General features: G+C 41.3%; 3 protein-coding genes across 6 annotated transcripts in view; 1 reads left to right on the top strand and 2 right to left on the bottom strand.

Annotated features, from left to right (window-relative positions):
• The first annotated feature begins 765 nt into the window (after nt 1-765).
• copg2 (COPI coat complex subunit gamma 2) lies at nt 766-8496 on the top strand. The gene is made up of 24 exons (XM_031726533.2): nt 766-913; nt 1481-1533; nt 1658-1738; nt 1836-1907; nt 1997-2076; nt 2378-2453; nt 2552-2644; nt 2792-2878; nt 3021-3178; nt 3280-3413; nt 3526-3593; nt 3776-3964; nt 5164-5259; nt 5461-5704; nt 5877-5952; nt 6078-6181; nt 6284-6409; nt 6504-6572; nt 6707-6888; nt 6989-7118; nt 7204-7301; nt 7646-7784; nt 7893-7991; nt 8136-8496. Exons 1-24 carry the CDS (start codon nt 877-879, stop codon nt 8264-8266), a joined length of 2622 nt encoding a protein of 873 aa, XP_031582393.1. The 5' UTR covers nt 766-876; the 3' UTR covers nt 8267-8496.
• A 38-nt stretch (nt 8497-8534) lies between these two features.
• mest lies at nt 8535-13080 on the bottom strand. 3 transcript variants are annotated; one of them, XM_039601122.1, is made up of 12 exons: nt 12951-13080; nt 12318-12506; nt 12161-12240; nt 11978-12055; nt 11748-11884; nt 11598-11656; nt 10461-10501; nt 10243-10313; nt 10038-10139; nt 9885-9961; nt 9481-9544; nt 8535-9091 (listed from the first exon to the last, which is right to left on the bottom strand). In XM_039601122.1, the coding sequence occupies exons 2-12, from the start codon at nt 12469-12471 to the stop codon at nt 8974-8976; spliced, it is 981 nt and encodes a 326-aa protein (XP_039457056.1). In that variant the 5' UTR covers nt 12472-12506; nt 12951-13080; the 3' UTR covers nt 8535-8973. The 3 variants fall into 3 exon arrangements, with proteins under 3 accessions (XP_039457056.1, XP_031582395.1, XP_031582396.1); XM_031726535.2 differs by lacking the exon at nt 12951-13080 and adding an exon at nt 12807-12935; XM_031726536.2 differs by lacking the exon at nt 12951-13080 and adding an exon at nt 12735-12898.
• A 2258-nt stretch (nt 13081-15338) lies between these two features.
• Nucleotides 15339-25215, bottom strand: part of atp2b1a (ATPase plasma membrane Ca2+ transporting 1a) — a 40350-nt gene continuing 30473 nt past the window's right edge. The window contains exons 19-22 of one of the 2 annotated variants that reach the window (XM_039601005.1): nt 25004-25111; nt 23266-23454; nt 22538-22627; nt 15339-18617 (exon numbers count right to left, since the gene is read on the bottom strand). In XM_039601005.1, coding sequence (XP_039456939.1) covers nt 18225-18617; nt 22538-22627; nt 23266-23454; nt 25004-25111 — 780 coding nt within the window. In that variant the 3' untranslated portion in view covers nt 15339-18224. The remainder of the gene's footprint in view (nt 18618-22537; nt 22628-23265; nt 23455-25003; nt 25112-25215) is intronic. The other variant, XM_039601004.1, reaches the window with a different exon arrangement.

Genomic DNA, 25215 nt, shown 5'->3' on the forward strand with positions numbered 1-25215 from the left:
TTTCATGACATATTTTAGTTGTTCTGTGCTGTAGCTGGTTCAGCCCTGTTACCAATACTCTAGTGGCTAAAAATACTGGTGAATAAATTAGTCACCTTCATATTTAATATATATCAATTCAACTACCTTACCTGACTTTTCAATAGTCACATTTATTTATTGTTGTTGTTGTTGTTGTTTTTGTAATATTAGTACTGTATTTATTTTTCAAATCTTTGCTCAAATACACTATTTATAAGGCAACAGATTAAACCCTTGTGAAAGTCAAGGGTAGATGTAGCTGTGTAAATGGAGGAAGGCAACTTTGAAATTCATTTCTCTTCTATAGGCAATAGGGTTGCATTGGTTAAAGTAACTCACTCAAACTACTTAGAAAAGACTGTGAAAATACCAAACGTGAAAAAGGACTGACGTTTGGTCTACCAGTTGTGTCAGCTAAATAGGTTTTGCTCAAATGTCATGGCACAAAGCCTGCAGTGCATAATTACTGGGGTTTTTTTTAATGGTGATCTTTAATAGATTGGTTTATAATCACTTAAAAGACAAATGTGTCAACAAAATCAAAACAAAAATTGGATTTACTTGTTTATACCTTATTTTTATTATTATACATTACATGCAATGTGGTTGGGACAAGGATTATTATGCATGGACTATTGTTTTTGTGGGACTTTTTAATTCGAGTAATCGTCAGGATCAATGGTCAGGAAGCGCCCCCTGCCGCTCCTTACGCGGAAATATTCTGACGTGTCTTCCGTCGACGTGGACGTTGCCACCGGACGTCAGTTTTCACTTTGGCTACGTGGAAGTAGCTTCTCATCTGTTGCGAGATTGAGAGCTGCTTTTGGCTTCATCTGTCGGCTTTACGCTTTCAAAATGATTAAAAAATTTGATAAGAAAGACGAGGAGTCTGGTAAGATTGCAGAATTGTAATTTTAAACGGTTGTTAATTTTAAATAGTCTTGATTGGACTTTATGTTGTGGAAGCTAAAGCGGTGCTAGCCTGTTAGCTCACTAGCTAGGTTTACGCTACCTGTCAGGGCGAATGAGCGATAAATGTGGTTTGCAAACAAGCGTATGATTAAGATAGTGGTTTGAAGAGAGAGTCAAAAACTGAGTTGACGTTGCATTTAAATCCACAGCTACTAAAACATCGGTTTTCTCTAGTTCAGGGTTAGCCGACCATATTAGCATCGTCAGCTGGATGTTGTCATTTCTCTCCCAAGTCCAGCTTATATGAATGAAAGTTGTACCAGTTTCTGTTGACGTTAAGGAAGACTGTTTGGATATTTGCAGATATCCAGAAGCTAACATACGCTAATAAGAAGATCAAATTAATATAAAGCAGGATTGATTCTATCTTATTGGTTTCTCATTGCCCATTTCTTCTCTACCCCCTTCATATATGTGTTTGCTTTGAATAAGGTTCAGTAAAATTTTAATGGATTATTTTTCTAACACAACTATTTCAACTCATTAGGAAGTGGCTCAAACCCTTTCCAGCACCTGGAGAAGAGTGCGGTCTTGCAGGAGGTAAAGCCTAAGATCAGTGCTGTTGAAAACGTGTTCTTCGCTTACAATAAACAAAGAAAAACAAAACGGACCAAAGAAAAGAGTATTCAGTGTACTAAAATAAAAAGTGTGTTTTTATTTACAGGCTCGCATCTTCAACGAGACTCCTATTAATCCAAGAAGATGCCTCCACATTCTCACCAAGATTATCTATCTCCTCAACCAGGTAAAAAAAAAAAAAAAAGGTAGACAAACTATGCTGTCTGTGTGGCTTTAAGTTCATGTCATCATCTTCTCTCATTCTCATATCTTTGTTCACACAGGGAGAGCATTTTGGGACCACAGAGGCCACTGAGGCTTTCTTTGCAATGACCAGGCTCTTTCAGTCCAATGATGTAAGATGTCCCCCTATTCATTTGATCTCTAATTAACTGGCTAAGCATTTCTTTTTAATTAATTCAGGTTTATGCTATTTCTCTTCTAGCAAACTTTGAGGAGGATGTGCTACCTAACTATCAAAGAGATGGCCAACATCTCTGAGGATGTCATCATTGTCACTAGCAGGTTTGTTCATTAAATGGCTTTTATGTATACATTTATGTACATACTGATTTCTTATTTATCAAATAAAACAGAAGAGTAAAAATAAGCAAAAAGTATTTGCACACCAGTTTTATAGTTGTACTAGCAGTGCACCTCTTAACCATTATTACTAGCAAAATGGAATGTTTGATGGTATAAAGTCTGATGAGAGCAATATTTTAAAGTTGTTTGAACTGCAAAGAAAATTATGATTTTTACAAGAGTGTACTTTTTCTTTTGGCATTCCAGTGTCTTTATTTATTTCTTGTCTGGTATTTCATAGCTTGACCAAAGACATGACTGGGAAGGAGGATGTATACAGAGGACCTGCCATCAGAGCTCTCTGCAGGATTACAGATGTGAGTGTTGCATAATTTCTGTTCAGAAGAGGAAATTAATGTCATGTTTTTAAGGTAAGAAACTGAAGCATCTTTGAATTTTTCGGTCTTTCCCACAGACGACCATGCTGCAGGCTATTGAGAGATACATGAAGCAGGCTATTGTTGACAAGGTTCCCAGTGTGTCCAGTTCAGCTTTGGTCTCCTCGCTGGTATGAATTGGGCTCATTTTCATTTCTTTCAGTGTTATTCTCAGAAAAAGTCTCTTTTGAGATTTTTCTGACATTTCTGCACATAAAAGTTTGTTATTCATTTCCTTCATGGTGGACAATAATGTTCTTTCCACTTCAATTGTTCAGCACATGGTGAAGATGAGCTACGATGTGGTGAAGCGCTGGGTGAATGAAGCCCAGGAGGCTGCTTCCAGTGACAACATCATGGTCCAGGTGGGTAGGAACAGAAGAAAAACTACAGAATTAATACTTTCAAGTGCGGTTTGCTTCATTTAGTTAATATTGAGAATACTGAATATTATTCCTGAATAGAAATTAGTTTAAAGTGGCTGCTTATTTATGTCCTGTTCTCTAGTACCACGCCCTGGGCCTGTTGTATCACCTCAGGAAGAATGACCGCCTCGCTGTGACCAAGATGCTCAACAAGTTCACCAAGTCTGGGCTCAAGTCTCCCTTTGCCTACTGCATGCTCATCCGGATTGCCAGCAAACTGCTGGATGAGACAGAGGGAGGGTGAGTAGACCTGCAGTAGCTTGATACACAAAAGATATGTGGGCTCACTAAATTGCAGTCTTGATGTCATGTTGCCATGGGTTTTATCCTTGTGTTTACAGTCATGACAGCCCCTTGTTTGACTTCATCGAGAGCTGCTTGAGGAACAAGAATGAGATGGTGGTGTATGAGGCTGCTTCTGCTATTGTCCATATGCCCAACTGCACTGCCAGGGAGCTGGCCCCTGCTGTGTCAGGTTACTAGTTTACTCACATATTATTCATAAATGTGCTGACAAGTTTATATTGTAAATGAGCAATTTTTGTCTTGCTGCATCAGTCTCATTTTAAATGTATGTCTTCCTGCAGTGTTGCAGCTCTTCTGCAGCTCTCCTAAAGCTGCACTGAGATACGCTGCTGTCAGGACCCTCAATAAGGTACAGCTGCACACTCCCTTCCTCCAAAATATGGCTTGTTTTTTAAGGTTTAAGTACCAAACACTGATACAGAAACAACCATGAGTCGTTTAATCATAGCAACATAAAAATAACCTATTACAAATAAAAACATAACTCTGGATGTAGTATAACTACATTAATATTTCCTTTGTGTCCACTAGGTGGCCATGAAGCATCCATCAGCCGTGACTGCGTGCAACCTGGACCTTGAGAACCTGATCACCGATTCTAACCGTAGCATTGCCACGCTGGCCATCACCACTCTTCTCAAGACTGGCAGTGAAAGCAGCGTGGATCGACTCATGAAGCAGATCTCCTCTTTTGTCTCAGAGATCTCAGATGAGTTCAAGGTCAGGCGCTTTTGTTTTAAATACTCTAAATTTGATTAAGCAGCAAGTCTTAATGCACGTGGGTCAGAGCAGCTGTGGTGCATGAGGTAGAGCAGGTTGTCTACCAATCAGAATGTCTGCGGAGCAATTCCTGACCTCTCCAGTCTGCATATAGAAGTGTCCTTGGGAAAGACACTGAACCCCCTTAGGGATAGATGAAAGTGCTGTATCAGTGTGTGTTGGAGTAAATGAGACTTGCAGTAGTAAGAACTGAGTAGGAAGGTACTATATAAGTACTAGTCCATACATGTAGCATGGTGGACAGTGGGGAGATTCTCCTTAAAGCTAGTTGTTTTGCACATTTCTGACTCCATAGTTGTTGTTGTTTTTTTTCTTCTTTAGCTCCACATCCTTAAAGACAACTTTCTTACAGTTAGCTGGTGGAAGGAGCCGCTGTGCTCATACAACTGTGTGCCTGAGAACATAAATATTCTCAGGCACGAAGTTCTACAGTATTTTCACAATGCCTTAATCACTATACAATATTATTGCAGTTTTAAACAACTGCAATATGCTGAGTATATATAAGTTATATTGAGATATATTGTTTCTGCTGGCTTTGCCATTCCTTGCTAACGTTGTCGCAGGATGGTGGCAGGTGAGACGACCCCTCATGTTTGTAGTAGTTCCAGAAAATTTTACTGCTGTCTGGTGCTTTCAAATGCCATCAGTGCCCTTTGTCCTGTCCTGGTTAGAAAATCCAAAATAAGCTCATACTTTTGGGTTAAATTTTCGCTGTGCTTTGTTGTTTTCTTTTTCCAATATCGCCATCTTTATCAACTTCCTCCTCCACACTGAAGGTCACTAGAAAAAAACTGAACAGCACCATCTGGTGGAGTAAATAAGCAGTTGATTTTATCATAGTATTGAAGTTCAGTTTGCATTTGTGTTTTCTAAAATAACACATCGATATTTGGTGTCCCTGTATCGATATAATATTGCCACACAAAAAATCGCAATATTATGGAAACCAGCCATGAAAACATGCAGGTTGTAAATGAAAAGTGTCATTGTGGTATTACAACCGGATTTTAGCTTCTTTTGGGGGGGGAAAAAGATTAATTTTTAAAATGAGTTTTAATGCTTTGCTCCCACTTAAAAACAAATCCCGTGACCTCTGTTCTATTTTCTGATGTCCTAAATCTGTGTTTTTATTTCAGGTGGTTGTGGTGCAGGCCATCAGTGCTCTCTGTCAGAAGTATCCCAGGAAGCACAGCGTCATGATGAACTTCTTGTCCAACATGCTCAGAGATGATGTAAGTTATGTAACCGAGTATTGTCTACATTTGGTATTTGACTTTTTGAGTTTTCTTGTGACATGCTGTATAGAAAATGTGTGTGTGTTTTTTTGTTTTGTTTTGTTTTTTTAATAACAGATATAGAATCTGCACACCACAATGAATCACTGTAATAATATTTTTTTGTAAACGTTTTTTAAACCTCTTCTCTCCCTGCAGGGTGGATTTGAGTACAAGCGGGCCATCGTGGACTGCATCATTAGCATCATCGAGGAGAACCCTGAGAGCAAAGAGACGGGCTTGGCCCATCTGTGCGAGTTTATCGAGGACTGCGAGCACACTGTGCTCGCCACAAAGATCCTGCACCTGCTGGGCAAAGAGGGCCCACGCACCCCGCAGCCCTCCAAGTACATTCGCTTTATTTTCAACCGAGTGGTGCTGGAGAGCGAGGCAGTCCGTGCAGGTGAGACGAGTAGGAGAGCATGCACCCCAGAAGTTTGACTTCACATCTGTAACATCCATAGCTAGAGGCTGATACTTCTTATTTTGGCAGCTTTAGTTAATTTTCTTCCAATTTTTTTTAGGCTATTTACTAACGAGATAAAACATTTGTTTGTGTCATGCCCCACTTTTAGCTGCTGTCAGCGCTTTGGCTAAATTTGGAGCTCAGAATGATGATCTGCTGCCAAGTGTCCTGGTTCTTTTGCAGAGGTATTCATTGGTTTTGTTTGTTGAGTGTATGTGTGTGCGCGTGTGTGCACTTTTGAAAGTACACAGTGGATAAACTCTTTGTGTGTCAGTGCGGTATAATTTTTAACACAGCTCTGTTTGCACAGGTGTATGATGGACAGTGATGATGAGGTGCGTGACAGAGCTACTTTCTACATGAACGTGCTCCAGCAGAAGCAGAAGGCTCTGAATGCTGCCTACATCTTTAATGGTAAATTGCAGTTGGTTTTCAAAATAAAAGAGCCGTCAAGGCAGTTTGTTTGTCAAGCGCTCAGCAGGTGATGTGCTGAGTCTCCTTGTATGTGTGTTTCAGGACTTTCTGTTTCCATTCCTGGTTTGGAGAAGTCCCTCCATCAGTACACCTTGGAGCCCTCAGAGAAACCTTTTGATATGAAGACAGTTCCTTTGGCCACTGCTCCTATCACAGAGCAGAAAACGGGTACGACCACAGGGATTTGTTTATTTCTTAGTAACCGAGAAACTCTGATGTTCAGGAACCAGATCTTTAAGAACAATTTTATTTGTCCGCTCAGAAATCGCCCCAGTCGCTACAAGCAAGCTTCCAGAAAAGTTGGCCCCATCACGCCAGGACATCTATCAGGGTAAATGAACAGCATCTGTTGTTTTGCGATGATCGGAGACGGAGATCGGAGATGATCACCTTTGAGGTCATTTCGATGTAGCTGATAAAATCCCTGCTTCGTCTTACATCTGTTTTTGTTTACACCATTGCCAGAACAACTTGCGGCCATCCCAGAATTCCAGGGTCTCGGCCCGCTGTTCAAGTCTTCGGAGCCGGTGCAGCTGACGGAGGCTGAGACCGAATATGTGGTGCGCTGCATCAAACACACGTTCGCCGGACACATGGTGTTCCAGTTTGACTGCACGAACACTCTAAACGACCAGCTGCTGCAGAAGGTACCGCACTTTTGTTTCACAATTATCTGAAGTTTAATAATATTTTTAAGCAAATCAGCATATTAAACATGTGAATATAATGTTGGATTCTTTCTTCTAGGTGTTAGTGCAGATGGAGCCCTCGGAGGCCTATGAGGTCGTACAGTATGTCCCCGCCCCAAGCCTCCCATACAGTCAGCCTGGTTCTTGTTACACTTTGATCCGGCTTCCCGATGACGACCCCACAGCTGGTAGGAACATTCAGACATCACCCGAAGTGTCTACTGCTGCTTAAATGCCAAGTCTGGGTGATTTATGCCTCCTGCTTGTTTGCAGTGTCTTGTACGTTCAGCTGTACTATGAAGTACCTGGTGAGGGACTGCGACCCCAACACAGGAGAGCCTGACGATGACGGTTACGACGATGAATATGTGGTATGTAATAGCAACTGTGTGACTTTATTTATTTTTACCCCTCAGCTGTAAAAAGGCAGATGGAGTATTTTTATTATCCCGCTGCCTGATGTGGACATCGAAGTTTGTGAATGCAATAACGCGAAAATGAGGCTTCAAATCGATACCACAGGTGTATCTGCTAAAAATCTTGGACAAGTTTGAATCTCAGTGACCTCGATCTTAAGGGTCAAGTTTTCTGAAAATCGTGAATGATGGTTTTGAAATTGTGTGTGTGTATGAGGTGGCGGAGGGGTAATGTTGGCGGTTAACATGTTTTAGCATCAAACTAAACCTCTTCCTTTGTTTTGGGGGCCTTTCTTTAGTTGGAGGATCTAGAGGTAACGGTTGCAGACCACATCCAGAAGGTTCTGAAACCAAATTTCGGAGCAGCGTGGGACGAAGTAGGAGACGAATTTGAGAAGGAAGAAACTTTTGCCCTTGCATCTGTACGAACTCTAGATGGTACGGACAATTAGAAGTTCATTTTGTAATATAACCTTTTTTAATTAACATGTATAGGATAAACTGACCTAAACCACCGTCGTGAAACCTTTGTGTTTTTGTGTGCAGAGGCGGTGGGTAACATTATCAGCTTCCTGGGAATGCAGCCATGTGAGCGCTCCGACAAAGTTCCTGAAAATAAGAACTCACACGTCCTCTTCCTTGCTGGTGAGTGTCTGATATCAGGATATTGATCACTGTATGCAAGTTTAACTCCAAATTGATCTATAAAGATGTTTTTGCAAAACAAATATTAATACTGTAAATATGTGAATATTTTGTGAGTAAAAACTTTCCCTCTCTCACCCTAAGGTGTGTTTCGCGGAGGTCACGACGTGCTGGTTCGGGCTCGGCTCGCGCTGGCTGACGGCGTCACCATGCAGGTGACGGTTCGTAGCGGAGACGAGAACGTCGTCGATGTCATCTTGGCTTCAGTGGGTTAAAATGGTCGTCATACAGCTTTGTGCCAACGCGACAAGAAGACCTTTCATCCCTGTTCAACCACCTGAAACGTCACTTAGTTCTTCGCGGATCTGAAATTATATTTCATGTATGTTTTATTACTTCTAGTGTATAAACTAAAAAGTGTTCTCTCGCTGTTTCTTTATATTTTCTGCTGGTCCTCATGTTTTGTTATCTGTCAAATCTACAATAAATCATGACTGTCAGAGTTCTGGCTGCTTAATTTATTCCAGTCAGTAATCAAGATACTTTGTTTTTTTTAGAAAACTAGTTTTATTTGAAGAAAAATTGACATTTACTTGCTGACATCGACAGAAATATAGAAAATTATATAAAAATTCATCACAGCTGATAGCAGGACAGACAACACAAAATGGAAGGAATCAAGAGTGTCCCACAAATATGACACAAATGACACACCCTAACACCACTTCAAATTACTTGACATTACCCTGCTCCCTTGCTCACCTCCACCTATTTAAATACAATCATTTTTAGCCTGCATTCCCCATTTTCCATGGTAGTAATGAACATTTCAGGGATTGGTGCTGGTAAATTAGCTTTGCTTAAATCTCAAGACCGATGCAGCATTTCATCTGGGTACAATCATCAGGATAGCTCTTTGCACCACGTACGCGTCTGTCAATTTAATCCAATAGTTTTACAATCAGTTGCATTTGGTTTCCTTTCAGAAAGAGTGAATAAAATTGAAATATGCATTTAAGAAGCCAGTGGGATCTTCCAGCTGAGGGTAGTGACTGATGTGCTCGTCCAAAATTGTGACTGTTGACCTCTGGACCAGCTTCCTGAGGAAACGAAAAAAAACACGGACTGTTTCAATGAAATATGCCACATAGAGGACACAAAGACAGAGCTTTAAAGCTAGTCATTTGTGACTGATCCTCAGCTCTGATGAGAGGATAAGTCTAGCACATTTTTCTAACTTTTGGGGGGAGAAACTAAAACATTAATACAGCCTTCAAAGCAACCGAAGCTACTCCCTGATCCGCTGCGCTGCCTAAATGTCACCAGCACATGGTTTTCTTCCATCTTTAACATAATGTCCTGCAAGCTTTCGCAGTCCCAACTGCAAGGTGCACTGAGGTAAATGAGATTCCCGGATGGATCAGGGGCATTATGGATAATCTGGATTGGAGGATGTGGGGGTTAAAGAAACAGATGAAGGGGCACTCACTGGTAAAGACGGATGAACTGGGGGTGGGGGTTGACGGGGTCCAGGGGTCCGTAGATCATGTGCACTGAAACACACAAGGAAGACGGTGAGCGAGGGAAAAAAATGGACAGAGGAACACTGAGAAATGGAGGAGTGGTACAGGAGTGAGGTTAAATTAAAAGGCATATACTGGAGTTATTTCTCCCAAGATGTTGCATTTCTCATGAGCTCTATGCCACACACACGCACTGAGCTTCCAATCACAGATGGACTAAGCAGCTTAGCATCAGCAGCTCTCTGCCTGAGGCTGCTGACACCTTAAGAAATTGTTTGGCCCACACAAAAGCCGCCCTCTGATTTATTAACACACACACACACACACACACACACACACACAGGGATGTGTGACGCAACAGTGAACGTACGTGGGACATATGTGGAAGTGAGCGCTCCCACCCAGCGCTCTCTGTGTTTCAGTCTCTGGTTGATGTATTGCAGAATACTGCGGAGACAGAGTGGCAAAGTTAGAAGTGAGCGAGCAGGTTATAAAGGCCAAATGACCAAACAGGCACACGCACCTGTCCAAAACTAAGTTGCCATCATTGTAGCGTAACCCCGTCCACATGTCCCAAAACTCAGCATCTGTGGGCTGCGTGTATGGGCCGAACACCTCTCCTATCCTGCCGGTGAGGAAACAAATGAAAGTCCATTATCCAAATATGTAATGTCCTAATGCAGGGCTCCATCTCTAACTCTGGTGCTAAAGGGCTCAGGCTCTCTTACCCTTTTTGAAAGATCACAAAGTTGGTGAGGCGCGTCAGAATCGGAGCCAGAAAACTCGAGTCCTTCAGAAGCTTTTGGAGGACAGAAACGAGGACAGAAATGTCTCTAGGATAAGTTTACCACTCAAACAGCTCCCCTTAAATTTCACTCCATCCTCCTCAGCTTATTTAGTAACATGGGCTGGAAAAAGCAGGATGAAGCAAACAATCGTGACTCACCATCTGCAGCAGCCGTGGGTGGTGCGTTTCTGGGAACAATCCTGTCAGGAAGAAAAGTGTCAGCAGCGCTTGTGACTTTCACGTCGGAACAACATCTGGAATGACGTGCATTATTAACGCTCAAATATCAGGAGCTACATCAACTGGCGATCATTCTGGCAGCAATGCTCTCGCTCTCGTCTGCCCTTATAACCACCCAAGACAGTGTCTAGCAAAACAATCTGTAAGGGTGGAAGCTCCCCTCATAAATGCTGCCCAGGACTGGAAGATGCAGACTGAAGGCTGAAAAGCACAGATATGGAAACCAAGGCAGAGCAACTCGGCTGGTCTACCTAGAAGCTCCCTGCAGAGTATTTGTGGCCACTGCAACAACCAATCTCCTGTCACCAATGAAAAAGGGACCAAGACAAGACACCAGTGTCAATTATGTAATGACCAGGTTCTCTGTGGGCATCTGTGTGGTGTACTGCAGCAATAAGGGGTTCTGAGCCCACTGCTACGGGCCATCAGGTCCTTGTATAACCAAAGTGAGAGCTGTGTCCACGTCCTTGGCACAAAACCAAGCATGTTTTCAGTGGGTGTTGGACCGTCTACCTCCAATTGTCCAAGGTTTCCGATCTACCTGTCCATCTATGTCCCAATCCTATGGTCATAAAATCTGAGTAATGACCAAAAGAGTAAGGTCACGAATACAAATAGCTTAGTTTCCTCTGCAGACAGTTTGAGGAGCTCAGATACCCAGAGGGATCTTGGAGTAGAGCCGCTGCTCTTGCGTGGCAAAATGAGCCCGCTGAGGTGGTTTGGGCATCTGGTATGGATGCCTCCTGGCAACCTCCCTTTGGAGGTTTTCCAGGCACAGACAACTGGGAGGACACCCCGGGTAAACCTAGAAGATTAGAGAGATTATGTGTGTCATCTGGTCTGGGAACACCTCGAAATCCTCCAGAAGTAACTGGAAAGTACGGTTCAGGAGTCTGCTGCCACCGCAACCCGACTTCAGATAAACAAAGAGCATTGAATGGATAGATTTTGTAAAAAGCTTAACATATTCACTTTAAATGTTATGTAAAACAAACAGAAAATCTGAGCTGCAGCTTCTGTTTATACTAATGCCAAGGATAACAGAGTGCACTGTACCTCCATTGGAAAGACACAGGCTGTTTAAAGTCAGACGACCTGTGCGATTTTGGTCACTCCTAGTTTGGAAGAAGGACAGAGGAAAAACCAGAGCAGGTTAGCAGTTTATGTTTACACCGTTTTGGCAGCCTGCATGAAAACACCACCAACCTATAAAGCAGCTCCAGGGCCACGGTGTCTCCATAGTCGTGGGACACCAGGTTCACTCGCTGGTTGCTCAGACCCAAGTGGGCCACCAGGGCTTCCACCACACTGGCCTGCTCAAAGATGGAGTACTTATGGGGCCGCTGGTACATTACAGCACAGTAAAAACACATGTTAGACACGTTTTAATCAGTCGATGTATAATGATGGATTTTCTGTGTCTAGCTTTCACCCACCGGTTTATCACTGAAGCCAAAACCGAGGAAGTCCAGCGCAATCACACGATGGAATCGTTGTGTGAGCGGATCCCAGATCTGTATGAGAAGAGGGGGAAAAAGAAAGGATAGGTGGGGGTCCCAAACACACCCTTACACTTCTCCATTTGTTTATCCACTGGGCATGTGCAGAGAGATGGGCACCTTGCTCCAGTCATAGCTGGAGGTGGGGAAGCCATGGAGTAGAATGATGACATCTGAGCTTCCCAAAGCACCGAGAGAGTCTGAGAAGAGACCACAGATCAAAGACATATTTTTGCTTGACTGGCATGTTCTGGTAGCACTAAGACTGACATGTTACCTCTATAGAAGATTTTAAAGCCTCTGAAGTGGAAGACCTTCCCAGCACCGTGCCACTTCTGCAGCGCAGTGGACAGCTGAGGGGGCGGGATGTGCAGGTACACGGCCACCAGAGGGATGCAGATCAAACCCACATGAATCCACCACTCTCTCATCTTGAACTTAGCCGGGGGGGGAGTCGCATTCCTGCCTGTGAGAGATAGACGCATGAGCAACAACACGTTGGACAAGAAACCTGCAAGATTCGCATCGATGCACACGTTCACACAGGTCATGTCGCAGATGCAAGGAGGGAGGAAAGGCCATGTCTTCCCCCTGCCTGCACTGCAACAGTAATTTATCACTGTGCAACTCATTAAAGGAGACAAACCCGCTGTCAGTTATCTATAAATGATCGATAAGTCATTACAACTCCAACCTTCCACCAGACGGATCGTGTGCTCGGTTTTACTTCTACGAGACCGACGCTGCTGCAGGTTGCTGTACTCACACAAACACTGTAACCCGTCTTCAGCAGACCTTCGCCCCGTGTTTGGGATCCATTACTGCGGAGGAAATTCCTGCCGAGCGGAATAAGGCGACGCTTTTTGAAGATAGAATAAATACACAGAGGTCTCACTCTGCCGCTACTTACACGAGGAAAGAGACTGAAGCGAGTAGCTTAGTTGGTTGTGGTTGTTGTCAGTCAACACTTAAGTAAGCCACTTAAGTAAGCCGTCATCATCTGAGTCGTTATTATACACGATCTTTGATGGGCTGACAATAGACTGCAGGAGAAAAGCACAGTGCCACCTGCTGGTCTGGATGTGCAACAGCATTTTATCGTTTCTGACGACATTTATTGACTGAACAAGATCTCAAAAATGTGAAATTTGATCCAGCAAGACTGTTTTCTTTTTGTCTTTTACATTGATTTTATATCATTTTATTATCATATAAAATTATATTATATAAAATGAAGTAAAGTGAAATAATTTTATTATTATATTGAGGATTACATAATAATAATAATAATAATAATAAAATAATAATCTTGTTGTTATTATTATCATTGTTGTTTTTATTTAATTTTTAAATAAAAAACGTTTTATTTTGACATTTTTAGGTATTTTAATCTCTTAATAATTTTATTTTTCACTTCTTCTCCTTTATGTGTTTTTATCATATTGAAATATTTGCTTTGGCATGTTGTATTTTAATATATTTTACATATAAAATGTATGTATGTCAAATATTTTTTAAGTGCATGTCATGTTCTGTGTACTGGATGTGGATATATGCATGAAGGGGTCCCTTTGGTACATCTGTTAAACCTTTTTAAGAGAAACGCATTTACTTGTACATTTTTTAAAGGAGAGAGGAAGACAAAAACCTCTTCAGGCACCCATGGTTTTTATATTTTCATTTCAGAGGACTGTGTTTTCTCTCCTAAGAGCAAAGATGCACTGTACCAGATTTAACTATTAGCTCATTTCTATTTGCAGTCCCTGGGATTTATATATATATATATATATTTTTTTTTTTAAATGCAAAGATTTATTAAAATGTTTTCCTATTATTGCATGAGGTTAACCATACTCTTCAGTTCTTTACTTCAGCAAAGAAAGGTCATGCCTGGCGTTGTTGGAGCAGAAAGAGCTGTCTCCGAACATTTCTTCACAAAGCTGCCATTGTACATTGCTCACAGTACTCACAATACTCTTCATCTCTGTATTTGCCAGATAAACAAACCAACTGTCAAACAGGACTCGATTACTGCAATTAATTTAATTAATATAGTCTCCAACTGTTGCAAAAATGCCACTCATTACAGCCCGTTATTGTCATTGTCCACAAACACAGCAGTTATTTGTAGAAAACACTCAAAATAAGAGACACAGCTCTTACCAAGTTAAGCAAGAGTGACTTTTCAATTGTGAACACTTGTAGTCTGAAAATCTGTCCAAAAACAAAACAAAGCAACGGAATTTGTTTATTAAGACAATGGTGGCTAAGGCAAAACATTCAATGGTCACTTTGTTAGGTACAGATGTTCAGCTGCTCATTAACACAACTCTGTAGGATTTACAGATTGATGTGAAAAAGAGAAAATATCCAGTGAGTGGAATTCACTAGCTGATAGGAAGGCAACGGCAAGTCAAATAATTACCTGGTAAACTAAAGTATGCAGAAGAGCATCTCTGAATGCCCAACATGTTGAACCATGAAGTAGATGGTCTACAGCAGCAGATGACCACACCGGAAAAGCTTTGAATGATCTTGGCATAAACATGAAAGCATGGATCCATCCTGCCTTGCCAGTTCAGGCTTGTGGTGGTTGTGACGTAATGCTGCGGTGGACGTTTTATTGGCAAACTCCTTGCCTCTTTAGTATCAACTGAGCATCATTTAAGGGCACCTTAAACACCTTACCTGAGTAGTGTTGCCGGGCATGTCCATCCCTTTATGACCACAATGTTGCCATCTTCTGATGGCTGCTTGCAACAGGATAACACACCGTGTCACAAAGCTTAAAATAATCTCAAACTGGTTTCTTGAACATGAAAATGAGTACAATGTACTGACATGGCCTCAAAAATCACCACATCTCAGTGCAGCAGAGCACCTTTGGGATGTGCTGGAAGAGGAGGTTGGAGTCATTGATGTGCAGCAACTTTGAGATGCTGTCATGTCAATATGGAGGAAATCTCTGAGGAAAGTTTCCTGCCATGAAGTATTTAGGCAGCTCTATAGGAAAAAAGGTGGTCCCAGTCAGTACTAGGAAGACGTAACTGGTGAGGCGCCGAGTGTGTTTAATGCCAGTATTGGCAGCATTGGCCACTCTGACATTTGGCAATGGTGCAGGAATAAAAAATAAGATCTGTCTTATTATGAGAAAAATCAACTAGATGAAAAACAGACATTCTACAAAGTGTTTTCCTGCCATCCTGAGGGATGATGATTTTCAAAACAGCGAAGTCCACATTTGAGAACTGCAAAATGGTGAAACACTGCATGATAAATGACAAACATGGCCCTGCAGTTAGGCTAAATACATTTTTTATTTTTAAAAACCATACACATTACTCGACAAGTTTCAAATGTAAATCCAATCACGATATCCATTTAAAATGCTCAAGATAAAACAGACATGAAGTACTTTTATTTCCAAATGTTAAAAGATAAAAAAATAATAATCCATAAAACAGATGGAAAAAACATTCATTCCCTTTACAGGAAGAAGCTACAGAACAAACTCCTCACATGGATTCCTCTCGCTTTTTTCCAATTTCTCACTCTCAATCCTAGCTGCTATTTTGTCGTCTGTAAAACAAGGAAAACAAACCATTTATGACTTTACATTTCTACCTTCCACTTCCCTGTCCGCGGCCCTTCAGGTGAAGCCGGCCAGACGGCTGCAGGAAAAATCTGCAGCCCGCTGCCCGAGTTTATCCCGTGTGTGTGGGGTTGGCAAGCACCATCCCAAACATTTAAGCATGTTCTAATATGCAAACTAAAGAGAGGCCTGTTCTCTTTCACATCATTTGCACCCTGAGATGAATCTTCCAGAACAAAAAAAAAAAAAAAAAAAAAAAAAAAACAACAACAAAAAAATCCCAAAACATTTTAGTGGCCAAAACCCCCGTTCCCCATAGAACACGATTGGTGTCAAATCATCCAAAATTTGTTAGGTACGATGAAAGGTATCATCAGCATTGTCATAAAAATACAAAGGTACAATTTTATTACGATTTGTATCAAAATTCTTTTTCCCCAAAGGAACGTTATGAAATAAGTACCCTGTGCAGATAGATACCAGTGTATGCCTCGGCTTTTATTCTTGAAAAATGCACAAATGTCGAATTCTTTAGCGTTTCCAGTACATCAGGTGTCAAAAATAGTTTTACAAACAAACCAAATGCAGCAACGTTTGTTATTAATAATGGTTTAAAGGAGTCTTCTGAATAGGGTGGTGGTTGTTGGTGGATTTCAATTTTTTAAAATGCCAACAAACCAGAAATAATCAGAGGAATAAAATTAATATTTTCCTAAAGCGTAAAGAGAATGAAATATGAGAAATGGTTCACTTTGTTTTTGACCAAAGATGATGTTTTTGCTATCTAAATACACAAGCTCAGAAGCAAAAGGGTTTTTTCCCCTCTCATTTAAATTAAATACTTTTTCTATGCCTGAGTAAACAAATGTCAGTATTCTACATTGGCGGGGAGTGGGAGGGGGGCTGAGAAAATTCAAATATATAAAGAAAATGCACCATTTAGGGGAAAAAAAAAAGAAAAAAAAAAAAAAAGAAAGAAAAAGACCAGTGTCCGTATTTATCAAGCATCCGGAGGGAGGAAATCAGTCTCTGCTGTCCCCACGTGTTAGACGGAGGATGATTTGGTCCTGCTTTTAGCTGTGGTGGTCTTTTTTTCTCCCGCCCAAAAGGAGTCTCCTGAAGGCGATAAATGATGGGACCAAGATTGTCTAAATTATTACTGAAGCCAAGGCACACTGATGTTTAGCCTATGTGAAGGTCTTACTGAGAAATAGACGCACTCGTTCAGTAGATAATACAGCGCTAGTTTGAACTGCAGCGGTCATAAAAAAAATAGGGAAAAAAAAGAAAAAGTTGATCAAAGTCATTTTAGTGCTTTTGGCAAGAACATGTTTTAGCGTTAACGCACCCACAAGGCCTTCGTCAAATTAATCTACGCTTCTGAGTGCAACATACCAGCTAAAAGAAGAGATTTTAATTTTATGGTTCCAAAGCGAAAAGAAGAACTCCTACTTTACGGTTAAGCGGCTTCATAAAGGACCTCTTATCTGACTCTGAGGTAAGACTTTGTTTCCTCCTCCCAGCTTTCGGCATGATAAATAAGGGCCTGGGATTATTTTCTAAACTCCCTTTAAATAACTGAACCTTTCAACATGTGGAAATTCCTGAACACAACATAATGACTGAAAAAGAGAATCCAGAACTCCAGAAGGTTTTGTGCACATGAAAACTAGCGAAGAAATGGAAGAAGTTAAATATTTATAGCGATGTTAGTGGACAAGAGGCCTTAATTATCTTTCCCGTCCCGTCTCCTGTGAAAACACCTCGTCAGATGGACCTCTTTTTTTTTTTCTCTATACAAGCCTTAGTGTTTATCGGTTTGGCTAGAAGGTTCTATATTTATCTACAAATATATAACAAATAAAACTTGCAGGCAAAAATAGTTAAGTTTCAATAGAAACACCCCTTTTTTCCTGAAAATACAGCAGTATCTGAAATAATCCTCTCATTCGTTTCTTAATCTGTCCCAGTTTTCTGCATCATACATCAGGAAGCTCTTTTGCCTACAAACAGAAAAAAAGTATCTACAAACTTTGTAAACAGACCTGCTTTTTTTTCCCTCCAAAAACATAAATAACTCAAAATATTAACAGCCGATGGAGCAGAAATAAGTTTCAAAATGAGCAAGGGCCAAAGAGATAAATATACAACACCATTCAGATAAAAGAGAAGCTAAAGGTTCGTTCATAATTCTTACAGACGATCTTCAAGCCAGGAGGAGCACCTCCCCTTCTCAATTAAAATATAATATAATAATAAAAACAGGTCACTTTCAATCTGAGTTTATAATCACCCCTTGTTACCGAGAAAAACAAGTGTTACCAAGGAGGGAGGGGTGAAGACAGAGTCCTTGTGTTGCAGTGGGATATTAATAAGAACCAAAAATAAAAGAAGACCAAAGAATCCACACCAAGCCGTACATTCCTCTGAATGTTTGCTGTTCTTTAAGTCCAACCCAAGCCAAGCTCACACAAGACGCCGCTCTCCGTCTAACCCTTCGTCTCGACGCTCCTAGTGTCCGTTCGATTTGTCTGAGTTGAGCTCCTTGGTGGCGGGTAGAAAAGAGGTGGTGACGTGTGGAGCTGGGTCAGATCAAAGCGAGGTTTCCAGGCTGTGTAGTGGGCTCCCTGGGGCTGAGGGGGTTCCTGACTTGGGGCCCTCGGGGAGGAGGTGGTTACTGCTCTCCACAGCGTTATTGTTCTGGTTCGGGGAGGGAGAGACTGGCGTGGTGGGGGCAACGGTGGTGGCAGGCGAAGGTGTGGGTGAGGGCGGTGTGGGGGTAGCGTTGCGCGGGCTGGCCGAATTGCGCTTGGTGGGAGCATCGTCCTCCGCGTCTGTGTCATCTATGAGGGGGATATGGGGCTCAGAGTCCTCTATCCGAAATTCGGGGTGGGTCATAAAGTTGTGGATGGATGATCGCGACTCTGGCTTCTCCAGCCCCTCATAGAGGGAGATGGAGCTGCGGAATGCCTTCACCACTCGGATCTGGAGGGAAGGAGAAGGGACAGGGAGCAGGAAAGGCACGTATTTAGTCACATTCAGTAATGATAAGAGTGCGCCGTTTTATTTTAAAACCTGGAAAACACCACAGATAAAAACCACGGATTTAGGTTTTACTGGGCCAGAATAGGTGAGTTTTTAGGTGCTTCAAAACCAGAAATCTGTGAGGGGGGGGGGGGCTCCCAGAGAAACGTGCAGGTGTGCTGTTATTTCTAGTAGTAAATTTTTATACTAATCTGGTAATGAATAGTTGTCTCCAACCATCATCTACGGTTCTAGTTGTATTTCAATGTATAAACAGGAGCAGCCAATATTATTTCATTTCTGTCTCTCAGTGAATGTAAAAATACCCCAAAACTAAAAATCAAAATTTATATAAAATAAATGTAACGTGGCATGGCTGAATTTTAGGCCTAATCATGGCTAACATACATAAACACACAAATCATGAATCAAGCACTGTCTGGAGACTTGGAACACGCTTACTAGGTGAAGACTAAAGATTAATATCGCCAATTCAGTACACGAGAAAATGTAAATAATGGTCTCAACTTTATACGCTGCAAGAAAAGTGGGGTTTTTAATGTAAGCAGCACTGTGAATTGCTGCAAAAGTGCAGATTAATGACAGTTTAGGAAAATCTTCCAGGTGGTGTCCTGTATCCAAGTGGAATTTGGATTTTTGGCAGTTCACCCTCTAGAAGCCCAGGAGGGACAGTGACATGTAAACAGCAATGCTGTAAGCTATACAACTCACCGCTCCAGAACTTACACCTGTTATTATTGGTATTGCAGGCATTTCAATTTGAAGCGTTCCAGAGATACTGCTTTAAATTACAAACACAGATGTATGCACAGACCGCAGACTGTACATAAGGAGTACTGTTTCAGAGTTTCCATCAGGAAAGTTGTTATATCCGGTGGCTGCTGTGGCCTGTGTGGGTGCCTGTGTTTAATGTTGCACTCCACTATCCTCCTGCTACAATGCTAATTGCCTGGTGACTCAGAACCCTTGAGTCCCATATGTGCAGCTCTGCACACAGGAGGAAAGATAAGGGAACCCAGGGAATATATTTCCCACTTCCAGCAACATGTATTGTGTAAATACTGTGTGTACTTCTGCATGCACTTTATACACACACTTACTATGGTACAGCTACTATGGTCAGTAACAGGTACAATGTAATTAAGCTAATGAATTAGGACAGTTGTATGCACTTGATGGGGAGCTGGATTTTGGAGCCTTGTTTGGGATCAAATCTTGTTTTGTGAAGTCAGAAGTAAGGAAAGGAGAGGGTGAAGTGGCACGGTATAAGCTAAACAACCCAGCTACATCAGCACCATCTATAGACCGTGTGGATGCATTGCACAGATCAGATGCCTGTTAACTGGTGCTAATAAAATTCCACTAACAGAAAGACTTTTTTGAGATAACTGCACAAACGCAGATTTTGGTGTCAGCCAATAACTTTAATATTGGCCAGGTTATGCATAAAGCACACTCAAACCAGCCTAACAATGGTAAACTCCCTCGTACAGTTACTGTGACAGGGAGAACAGTTCAAATCTGGTCTTAGTACCAGCTTCTTAACATGTTTGTTTCTTCTCTAAAGTTGGGCATTGTTCATAAACTCTATGTGCATTCACTTGTTTTTTGAGCCAGCCTCCAAGCTGCCATATGAAGTACTGCATTTTATTTCGCAATTGCACAGTGATTTAATCTTTATCCCCTATTTGGTACAGAAGGAGAGGAGAGAATGAAAACATAACGCTTCAAGCCATCACTGTTCCATAAAAGGCTTTGATTGCAATCTGATGGGCTGGAGTGATCAGATGTGCGAAGTGTGTGCAAATCGAATGCTGGTTGAATATTAAAGAATTTCTGAGAGACAGAAAACCTAAATGTGTTGGAGACAAAACCTGAAACTAGTCTTAAGAGTAATTAAAAAGCAACTTCAGGAAATTGGTCAATATCTCAGGGAGAGTACAAACCAGTGTCAAACTTGATGCAATGTGTTTTTTGTATTAGTATTTCACAAAACACTTGGTAGAGGCCTGTGTCTGATTAATTAAAATGCAAAAGGGAACCAAAAAAATAAATAAATGAAATGAGGGAAATGGTGTTCTTTCTACAAGAACACACCCAAAGAGAAAATAAGGGATAGAAGCTGGACACAAGAAATTACTGTTGTTGGGCATGCTGATCAAAAAGTAAAGACAGCTGGAGAAAAGGACAGATGGAGACAAAGAGAGTGAGAAAAGAAAGGAGTGGAAGAGAGACAGAAAGAGAGAGTGAGACAAAGTAAAGGCTGAGAATGAGAGGCAGAAAGAGGGGAGAGACAGAAAGACAAAAAGAGGGGTGGTCAGTTATAGCTTATGCTTGTGGAGTTAAAAAAAAAAAAGAAAAAGAAAAAAAAAGAAAGAAAGCTGCAGCAGCCAAGCATGTCTACAAGCTGGTATACATGTCAAAAACAGCACAAAGAGAGAAAACTCACAAACGAGACCAGAGACTTTGAACCCATGCAGAGCGCGGCGCTACCTTGTGTTCAATGGTAGTAAACCTTTGAGTATAGCCCATGACACATTTCACAGAATCTAAAGAAGAATACGTGGGGAGTCAGTGGTATTCATTGTTTTTAGGTCATTTTGGCAGCAACCTGCCCTTTGGACACATATTGCCAACAAACAAGCTTTCACATACAGAAAAAATGTCCAAATATTTTAAGGAAACCTGAAAGGAAAATATTAGGTTAATAATGAAGAATCCATGCCCACAAGCACCCAGAAGTGTCAGGTCCAGAGATCTGAAGAAGTCGCACCTAAAATAGAACTAAATGTTACTGCAGCGCTGCATGATTTGTCAATATTGCAGTGGCGAAAACAACATCGGCTCTGCTGTTGATGTGCCTGAGAAAAAGCCCACAAGTTTACATTCAAGAGCACAGTCATTTATTCCATTTTACTCTTATTGTGACATCTGTAAAACATTTAAAATTCACTGCTCGTCAGGTGGTCTGTCTTTAAGCTCTGAAAGAGAAAAAAACCCAAAGTGTCACTGTCAGCAGGCACAGGGTCAAAAGGAAGGAGTTTGGAAACACCACCATCAAATGACCAAATCCAGTCTCGGCACAGTGACCTTCCTATGTGAGCGGATGAATAGCGTGATGTTAAAAGGCAGTGCATCCAAAGACACCATTAAATTACAACTTATTACCACTTGATGCTATTGTGGCAAACCATTTCTTCTTCTGGAAAAGCTAAGGTCTTATTTTTACCACTGACATTCAGTTCGTGTCTACTCTTTTAGACCGTGATCATGGGCATATACTCAAAACATTTACCTGGCTAGGGACTAGAGAGCTGCGACAAAGAACCATGAGTGCTACAGAGGCACAAGGCAGACTGAGGCAGCTGCAGACAAACCTGGAGACTGTCAACCCAGAATATAACTTGGTTTTTTTGGTTTTTTAAAATCATAGTAAATACACATCACCCCCCCGAAATAACAGTAAACCTTGTTCATTTCTGAGACCAAAGCAGAAGCAGAACAGAAAACATGATGACACAGAGATAACACCTTGACAGTAGAAGCGACCTGGTTACAAGGTACATATATATAGAGCAGTGTTATCGAAGCAATATGGAAGATGTGGTTTTGAGGTCTTTTTTTTTTTTTTTTTAAGAATACAGGGGAGAACATTAGGAGAAGCATGAGAGAGTAAAAGTGTCAACGTTAGGTGAGAAAAAGAGTGGAGAAGGAAGATGTTAGAAGAAGAAATAAAAGTCTCATGCACTAGAGGAGAACACGCACTCACACCCCACAGTGGCAGAAGCGGTGTTGGCGGCAGTGGCAGAAGTGGTAGTAGTAGAAAAGGCTACATGTGTAGGGCTAGAAACATTGGTTACATCGTGCTGTTGTTGGCTGGAGTTGGAGGCCTGCCGCCTTAGAGCCCCCTGAAAGGAAGTTCCACTCTGGAACGCACTCACTACATCCATCTGCAAAGAATCAGACAGCGTGACAGGAGAAAAAGCCCAGAGGAAATAAAAACACAACACAGCCAGAGGAGAGAGAGAAAAGAGAGAAAAATAAAGAAAAGGCACCAGTAACCATAAGAAAAAAATGGCACTTTGAAATTGGATTTAGACATTATAATTAAAAGAGAGGAAAAAGGGGAACGGTTGGGTTTAAAGGCACTGATCGGAGGGAGCTCTTACTCCAAAAATCTGACCTCACTTTCACTCTTTTCTCTGCAGATTCCTTCCATACTTCCAGCTATAGCCATGCCAATACTCTTTGAACATTCAGCTGTTCTATCGTGCTGTCCATCCAATCCAGTTCACTTGCTTATCATCAGTACCTTCAAACTAGTTTTAGCAGATAGAGTCAGACTGAGTCAAATAAAAAACAAAAACATAGGCATAGGACCCTGCTTTAGCTCAGAAGCAGAACAGAGAAATTAGAGAAAGGCTTTTTTTTTAGGGCACAAGCCATTCTTTACGAACGCCAAGAGAAAGGACAAAATAGATTTTAAGCTGGAAGAGCAGTAGAGAGTTAAAGGGTTTATGGCTTTTGATTCCCTTGGTGTTGGGGTGTGGTGGTGAGTGCTGCATGTGAAACTGCGTAGACTTGTCACCTGAGTTTGGATGCGATTGAGGCCTCGGAACCACAGGATCTGGCCTCGACGAAGCTCCCGTTCAGCATGGTCGATCTCATCCATGTCCTCCAGCTCCTCCAACTCCTCATCTGGGATCTCCTCTTTTTGGGTGCCGTGGCCTGCTGTTTTCAAGAATTTTAAGCGGCTGGTGGGTATTGAAGAGATAACCTGGAAGACAATGAGGATATAAGTGAGCAACTGTGACTCCTGATAAACTTTTAGTCCCCTGTGCAGTTTATCACGGCAGAACAAGCCATGATTAAGTTCATCACCGACATTAAGCGGACAGTGACCATGAAAATTTGATGGCCAGTTCAATAACATGCGGTTTGCTCTTGGGCTGCAAGCCCCTCCCACTGCTGATGAACAGGAGGATCCTTGCACATGATCACATGCAGATGCTGTTCAGTCAATTTAACAAGAAGGCAGAAACTTCACTCCTCAATTACTAGGCACAAAGATCACAGAGTGGAATGCAGATGAGTCAGACACAAGTCTGGTGATTTTAAATCACACAATGTCATAATTAGAAGTTATCAGACAAAACAAAAAATAACAAAAAACAAAACCCCCCACATTGCTCTGGACATCAATCATTGCTCTGGCCTGTGGGAATACAATCCAGTATGAGGGTTCCACACTGTTTGGCTAATATACAAAACACTGGAAGGAGACAAATCCATCTGGTGTAAAAATCTGTGGCAAATAGAATATGTGGATCCATCCAGTACGGCAACCCCTTATTAAAAAGACAGCAGCCAAAACAAGCTTATGGTAATGTTACCCATATTAACTGTAACTGTACAGCCTAGTAACACTAAGGGTTTCTCATAAATATGTATTTTCAAAAATATGTAATTCTCTGGGTCTTCAGCTTTTAAGATACTGAGGGTGCATTACATCTACCGATGTGCCAAAAGATCCCTGTCGGCTGTGTCATGCAGCCTAGAATTGAAGACTGCTGAACTCTATGCACCAACAGGTGTGTGAACACATGTTGTCAGTGTCTATTTAGGGGACCGGCCGGCCTTTAAGGAAAAGAACAGAGCAATCGCTGCTTTGGAACCAGTCATCTTGGTACTTATTCAATTCAGTTCCTCAGCTCTCAGCTATGTGCTTTTATAGGACTTGGTGTAGTCCCATTTATGTAAAGCTGGCAAGAGTGATAGTAATATATGTGCTGCCCTGGATAGATGTGAAACAGAAAAACATTAAACATTCATTATGAACCTCCAGTCATTACTATAAACTGCAGTGAGGGATCTCACCCTTCAATCCCTAGAAAAAAAAAAAAAAAAAAAAAAAAAAAAACTAAATTTTTCAACTCAAGTATAAAAGGCAACGAACTCAAAAAGTATAATATTTATATTTTAAAACATATACCATTGAACTACTAATATTTTACTACATTTAAATAACTTTTCAAAATTGAAACAACTACAAAAGAAATATATCTTTAATAATCCCCTTAAAGGTCAAATTAAAAATAATAAAATTGAATAACTTTGATGACCACATGTGTTTGTGGTGGCTACCAAAAAAAAAAAAATAAATAAATCTATTACTAGTCTCTTCACAGCAGTGGGACATAATGTACTCTTACACGTCTCTGACAACACCCTGTACCTACTAGATTAGAGCTGACACATGGGGGCAGTGTAATACCGCATTTCTGTATCTTGCCAACCAAAGGTAAAGCTCAGCTGTACTTTCATACCTGTCCCCACAGAAGAGAGCTGAAGCCTAAGAAAGTACACCACAGCCACTGGTCAATCGTCAGAGCCACGCAGCTGAATGGCTTCCCTCCAAACTGCACAATAACAATCTATGGGGAAAAAAAAAAAAAAAAAAAAGGAGCAAGAGAGGGAGACTTAATCAAAGCGTAAAATCTTAGATTTCACCTGTGCAGACTGATGCTTCAGATAAGTC

The sequence above is a fragment of the Oreochromis aureus genome, linkage group 17, assembly GCF_013358895.1.
Source record: "Oreochromis aureus strain Israel breed Guangdong linkage group 17, ZZ_aureus, whole genome shotgun sequence".
In the NCBI taxonomy this organism is placed as follows: Eukaryota; Metazoa; Chordata; class Actinopteri; order Cichliformes; family Cichlidae; genus Oreochromis; species Oreochromis aureus.